Source organism: Jaculus jaculus, chromosome 5, assembly GCF_020740685.1.
Source record: "Jaculus jaculus isolate mJacJac1 chromosome 5, mJacJac1.mat.Y.cur, whole genome shotgun sequence".
Taxonomy (NCBI): Eukaryota; Metazoa; Chordata; class Mammalia; order Rodentia; family Dipodidae; genus Jaculus; species Jaculus jaculus.
Window position 1 is genome coordinate 116206539 of NC_059106.1, and position 6955 is coordinate 116213493.

Below are 6955 nucleotides of genomic sequence, written 5' to 3' on the forward strand. Positions count from 1 at the left end.
GAGCTGGGTGTTGTCTGACCCACCAGGCCATAAAGTTGGACGTGCACAGCAGCAGTCCATCATCAAGTGGAAGTGGTATATATGTGACCGGGCTCGAACAGGCCCTGAAGGTACAAGTAAGTTACATGAGGAAGTTGCCCAAATGCCTATGGTTGCTACTCCTGTTGCAATGCCTTCTGTCCCCAAGCATGCACCTATGGCATCATGGGGTGTGCCCTATGATCAACTGACTGAGGAGGAGAGATCTAGGGCATGGTTTACAGATGGTTCAGCACGTTATGCCAGCACTGCCCAGAAGTGGACAGCTGCAGCATTACAGCCCCTTTCTGGGACAACTCTGAAGGACTGTGGTGAAGGGAAGTCTTCACAATGGGCAGAACTTCGGGCAGTGCATATGGTTGTGCATTTTGCTTGGAAGAAAAAATGGCCAGATGTGCGGTTATACACTGACTCATGGGCTGTGGCCAATGGTTTGGCTGGATGGTCTGGGACTTGGAAGGAGTACAATTGGAAAATTGGTGAAAAGGACATTTGGGGAAGGTGTATGTGGATAGACCTCTCTGAATGGGCAAAGGATATAAGGATGCTTGTGTCCCATGTCAGTGCTCATCAGAAGGTGACCTCACTGGAGGATGACTTTAATAATCAAGTAGATAAGCTGACCCGTTCTGTGGATAGTGGTCAACCTCCTTCCTCAGCCACCCCTGTCATTGCCCAATGGGCCCATGAACAAAGTGGCCATGGTGGCAGAGATGCAGGCTATGCATGGGCCCAACAACATGGACTTCCACTAACTAAGGCTGACCTGGCTACGGCTACTGCTGAGTGCCAAATTTGCCAACAGCAGAGGCCAACTCTGAGCCCCCAATATGGTAGTATTCCTCGGGGTGACCATCCAGCAACCTGGTGGCAGGTTGACTACATTGGACCTCTTCCACCATGGAAAGGGCAGCATTTTGTCCTTACTGGAATAGACACTTATTCTGGGTATGCATTTGCCTTTCCTGCACGTAGCGCTTCTGCCAAAACTACCATCCGTGGGCTTACAGAATGCCTTATCCACCATTATGGCATTCCACACAGCATTGCTTCTGACCAAGGAACTCACTTCACCGCCAAGGAAGTATGGCAGTGGGCTCATGATCATGGAATTCACTGGTCTTACCATGTGCCCCACCATCCTGAAGCAGCTGGCTTGATAGAACGGTGGAATGGCCTTTTGAAGAAACAGCTACAGTGCCAACTAGGTGGCAACAGCTTGGAGGGCTGGGGGTGTGTCCTCCAGCAGGCTATATATGCTCTGAATCGGCGTCCTATATATGGTACTGTTTCTCCTATAGCCCGGATTCACGGGTCCAGGAATCAAGGGGTGGAAATGGGAATGGTCCCACTTGCCATCACCCCAAGTGACCCGTTAGCTAGATTTTTGCTTCCTGTTCCTGCAACCTTACGCTCTGCTGGACTACAAGTCTTGGTCCCAGAGGGGGGAGTGCTTTTGCCAGGAGACACAAAGACATTCTATTGAACTGGAAGCTAATACTTCCCCCTGGTCACTTTGGGCTCCTAATGCCCTTGAGTGAACAGGTTGAGAAAGGAGTTACAGTGACTGCAGGGGTGATTGATCCAGATTACCAGGGGGAAATTGGGCTGCTCCTCCACAATGGCGGTAAGGAAGAGTATGCCTGGAGTGCAGGAGATCCTTTAGGGCATCTGTTAGTGTTACCATGTCCTGTTGTCAAAGTCAATGGACGACTGCAACAACCCAATAGAAGTAGTGTGATAAATGGCCCAGATCCTTCAGGAATGAAGGTATGGGTTACCCCTCCAGGTAAAGAACCAAGACCTGCCGAGGTGCTTGCTGAAGGTGGAGGGAATACAGAATGGGTAGTAGAAGAAGGCAGTTACAAGTATCAGCTAAAGCCACGTGATCAGTTACAGAAACAAGGACTGTGATTGCAATGTTTCTGTCCTGCCTTGATAACAGAGTGTTTGTATCTACACCAATATTAAGATTGTATCATTAGCTAAACTGTTGAATTTATATTAGACCCATTGTATTAGAGACTAAGCTTGTGTTGGGGGGAAGATTTTGCAGTTCCGGTTGTACGTGGGATAGTTATGCGATGTTAGGCGGAATTATGAGCTTGTTACTGTTTTCATTTGGAAATTAAGTATGATGTAAGGAGACATGATTTGATGCCAAGTTACAAGGGGTGGACTTGTGATAGTTAAGGTGTTGTCAACTTGATCTGTTTAGTAATCCACAGGCTGCTTCTAGGAAGGATCAACTAAAGGAGGAGGTCTTTCCCAGGGTGAGCCCTTCCCCCAGAGTGGGCGGCCCCGCTCAGAGAGGGACTTGATATAAGGAAGCTCTGGGTAGAAGAGTTCCCTTTTTTCCTTCCTTCCTTCCACTTGGCTGCCGGAGCTGCTCCCTACCTTCTAGCGTGGATTGAAGACCAGCACGGACTAAAGGCCAACATCAACTGAAGACCCACGTGGATCGAAACCCAGTGGCTCCTCGGGAAGCCTCCAGGCTTTCCGGCACCATCTGCAGTGCTGGGTCGGGACTGCTGAGGCATCTGGCCACGTGGACTGAGCAGCTACCAGGTTCGGTGATTCTCGGGCCTGCAACTGCTATTGGACTACTGTAAGCTAATCCAATAAATTCCCTTTATAAAATAATTCATTCTAGTAATTCTGTTCCTCTAGAGAACCCTGAATAATACATCTGGCTAAAGTGGGTCCTGGAGAATTGAGCCTTGAACTGGGGTCCTTTGGCTTCACAGGCAAGCACTTAACTGCTAAGCCATCTTTCCAGCCCCAATATCATACTTTCTAGGCTGAGCCCCACTCTGCACACAGAGAAAATGAAGCATTGAGAGTTTGGACAATGTGTTCTGGGATCTTACTGCTGATAGGATGGAAGGAGAATATGAATATACAATCTAAAACCAGGATGGTTGAGCCTTTCATCTTGATGCTTTCCAGACAGAGTGAGCTGTACTCTGTGGAAGACAGGCTTCCTCTGCCTTCATCTGTTACCACTGCTGGTGTGCTTTGAGTTCACAGCCCACTTTCTATTTGACAAAGAATCTGTTCATTTTGTCTGCTTCAACTCAGACTCAAGCCACAAATAAACGCATGGCCAATGGGGCACACAAGGTAATACACTCATCAGAGAAAGCCCTGGGGATGAATTTATGGCAAGAACAACAACAAAACCTTATAACTGCCAGCTGCATGTCCTCAGGGCCATGGGCTAATTCTTAACTTGTGAGCAAACATTCCACTCTCATCTTTATGATACTCATTCTTCTCATCCAATCCTCTACTTGAGGATTTCTGTGACCTCCATTCTAAAATAATACTCCTCACCTCTACCTGCCTATCTCATTTTTACTGTTATATGTGTATAGTACTTCTTTTGATATTGTTTTACTAATTTGAATTGATTTGTTGATAATCAGTCATTGCATACATGTATTATGGTTTAAATATGAAATATCTCCCAGGGAAGGATATTGGAGTGAGTAGCACTATTTTGTGAGGAGTAGGGAAATATAAAAGGTGGGACCAAACTGAAGGAAGTAGGACATTGAGAGGGCTATCCGTATTCCTCAGGTATAAAAGCATTTGAAAGCTATACATGCTCTCCCCACTCCTGTTCACCACGAGGTGAGTAGCCTCTGTTGCATGCATTCATGCTCTTTCCAATATGATAGCTGTCTTATGACAGGCCCAGAGTCAGTAGAACTGATGGCTATGGTGTGAAACTATGAGCCCAGACAAATTCTTCCTCCTTTAAGTTGCTTCTGTCAGGAACATTGTCACAGAAAAAGAATAGCAACTACAATTATGTCATGGAAATGGGCAATCTCTCTGTGTGACTCACCTCTATGTCCCCAGGATGACACATAAATGATACTCAGTATATGACTGTGGAGTGCTCACCACATATGTAGCATGGTAAGAATGAACTGGTATTTGACTTGAATGCAGATTAAACTCATTAGAGAAGATCCAATATGTCAACAGGTCAGAAATATAAATAAGGCATCAAAAAGAAACTCTGGGATGAAGAGATTGCTTAGTTGTTAAGACACTTGCCAGCAAAACCAAAGGATCCAGGTTCAATTCCCCAGTACCCACATAAAGCCAGACGGACAAGGTGGCCCATGTGTCTGGAGTTTGTTTGCAGCGAATGGAGGGCCTGGTGTGCCCACTCATTCATTCATTGATTCTCCCTCTCTCTCTTTCTCTCTCAAATAAATAAATAAAGACAATGTTTTAAAACAAGAAACCCTAAAATTCAATGAAAATGAGAACCCTAGTATTTGTCCAGATATAAGATACATTCATTTCCAACTCATGAGCAAAATTTGAAATTTCACAATTAATTATTAGCAGTAGCAAGTAGCAAATATTCACACTCACATACTGCAGGTAAAATGTAAAATGTTGCATCTACTTTAGAAAATGTTCTGGAAACACATTTCAAAATTAAAAATGAACATCCTCTATATATCTGTGATTTCTCTTCCAGATGTGTCTTCTAGAGAAATTCTCAGAGATGTGCACAGGCAAACATGTGTGAGAATAGTCATTGTGGCATTGTTTTTAACAGTTAAAAAGTTGGAAGTCATCCAAATGTCCATCTATAAATAAATACTCTGTGTTCTATGCAACTTTTTAAAAGAATGATCCAGATCTATACACACAAAGCTTAAAAACATATGTGAGTTCCACTTCTGGCTAGGATGCAGTAGTTCTGGCAAAGCACTGTTCTTGCTGAACATATAACAAAAAAAAAAAAAAAAGGGAAAAAATTTAAGAATCTCCTTGAAAGTAGTTAGGGAAGCAAGGATGGATGGGGCTAGGTGGTTTGTACTTTCTGTATGACACATTGATCCCCTTCTAGTTCTTAGTGCAGAAGTGAGATTGATCCTAAGGCATTTAAGACAAATATGGCAATTTGGAACTGTCAGAACAGCCAAACCAAGGGACCCCAATTCCAGAGAAAATTGGAGACGCAGGAATATGTCACAAATACTCTGTGGGTACCTGAATAATAAGATACTGACTTGATGATGTTGTGAGAACTGAATAGCATGAATGTGCCTAACAGGCTCCCTTTCTGGCAATGATTTTCCCAACAGGAAGCCAAAAGATCCAAATGCGCCAAGAACTCAAGAATGGTGGTGGATAAATTCTATGTGAAATGGTCCTGAAGCAAATTGTGAGTTTAAATGCTGATTCTCATATCCTCTTCCCTGCTCCTCCTCTGAGGTTCTACACTATGTACAGTGTGTTACAAATACTTAAAGTGTAAAGGCCAAAGGAAGGGCAGGACTTCTTACCACGTGCTCCTCTAGACACAAATGACCTGGATATCCATGACCTCACAGTGCCTGACACTACCTACACAAGACCATCATAATAGGAGGAAAAGATCATGATACCAAAACAAAAGAGAGACTGATTGAGATGGGGAGGAGATATGATGGAGAGTGGAGTTTCAAAGGGGAAAGTAGGGCTCTGGGCATCTGGGCTCCCTTCCTCGGCAGCCCCGCCCAAGCAGCTGCCCGTGACCTGCCTCGGCGCCGGAAGGGGCAAACGGAGTTCCGTTCGCCATGGGGCTGTTTGGGAAAACCCAGGAGAAGCCGCCCAAAGAGCTGGTCAATGAATGGTCATTGAAGATAAGAAAGGAAATGAGAGTTGTTGACAGGCAAATAAGAGATATCCAAAGAGAAGAAGAGAAAGTGAAGCGATCTGTGAAAGATGCAGCCAAGAAGGGCCAGAAAGATGTCTGTGTGGTTCTGGCCAAAGAGGTGGTGAGGTCGAGGAAGGCTGTGAGCAAGCTCTACGCTTCCAAAGCACATATGAACTCCGTGCTCATGGGCATGAAGAACCAGCTTGCGGTCCTGCGAGTGGCTGGTTCCCTGCAAAAGAGCACAGAAGTGATGAAGGCCATGCAGAGTCTTGTGAAAATCCCAGAAATACAAGCCACCATGCGGGACCTGTCCAAAGAGATGATGAAGGACGGGATCATAGAGGAGATGTTAGAAGACACATTTGAAAGCATGGAAGATCAGGAAGAAATGGAAGAAGCAGCAGAAATGGAAATCGACAAAATCTTATTTGAAATTACAGGAGGGCCCCTGGGCAAAGCACCCAGTAAAGTGACTGATGCCCTTCCTGAGCCTGAGCCTCTAGGAGCAATGGCTGCCTCAGACGAGGAGGAGGAGGACGACGACCTGGAAGCCATGCAGCCCCGGCTGGCCACACTTCGCAGCTAGGGCCACCCAGCTCGGGTCCTCCTGCTGGGTGTATGCGTATGCCTCTGAGGAGCAGCCACGCCATGTATCTCTTGCACTACACCTCCATTTGTGAGGCACTGCATTTGGAGAAGGTTCTATGCTAATATCTCTTCACTCTCTCCTGAGATTTGGGGATCTCCAAGGGATTGGTCTTAGGAAGGTGGTGTATTAAAGGCATCACTTTCTGAATATAGACAGCAGAAATATCTTGCTGTGGGGAGGGCAAAGAATCCATTTTCTCGTGAAGCAATTTTGAGAATAGTTGATTGACTGAATGTTGAGGACTCTGTACATTTTTGTGTGTAAAATACTATAGAAGTGGACTTGAATAAATTTCTGCTTTAAAAAAAAAGGGGGAAAGTAGGGAGGAGAGAGGGAATTATCATGCGATATTGTTTACAGTCAGGGAAGTTGTTAATAAAAAAATAATAAATAAATAAATAAAATATTTAAAATGGCACACAAAATGCTCAAAATTTGAAACAACTCAAGTTTTTAAAATAAAATAAAATAAAAAGTAATGAGAATTGCCTAGTGAGAAATGTTGGTCACTTAATTGCAAACATTTTAAAATTTAATTTATTTATGAGAGAGAGAGAGAGAGAACAAAAGAGAGAGGCAAAGAGGGAGAGAATGGG

General features: G+C 44.6%; 1 protein-coding gene across 2 annotated transcripts; it reads left to right on the forward strand.

The window, feature by feature from the left end:
- Positions 1–5436: 5436 nt before the first annotated feature.
- On the forward strand, positions 5437–6686 carry LOC101596447 (charged multivesicular body protein 3-like). Of its 2 annotated transcripts, XM_045150325.1 has the most exons (2): positions 5437–5675; positions 5737–6686. In XM_045150325.1, exons 1-2 carry the CDS (start codon positions 5498–5500, stop codon positions 6294–6296), a joined length of 738 nt encoding a protein of 245 aa, XP_045006260.1. In that variant the 5' UTR covers positions 5437–5497; the 3' UTR covers positions 6297–6686. The 2 variants fall into 2 exon arrangements, with proteins under 2 accessions (XP_045006260.1, XP_004663837.1); XM_004663780.2 differs by having other exon boundaries at positions 5591–6684.
- The last annotated feature ends 269 nt before the right edge of the window (positions 6687–6955 follow it).

Coding starts and splice junctions, on each gene's coding strand:
- LOC101596447 (XM_045150325.1), top strand. CDS start 5,498: ATGATGGAGAGTGGAGTTTCAAAGGGGAAAGTAGGGCTCTGGGCATCT. Junction 5,676..5,736: donor AGAAGCCGCCCAAAGAGCTG/GTCAATGAATGG, acceptor GGCAAATAAGAG/ATATCCAAAGAGAAGAAGAG.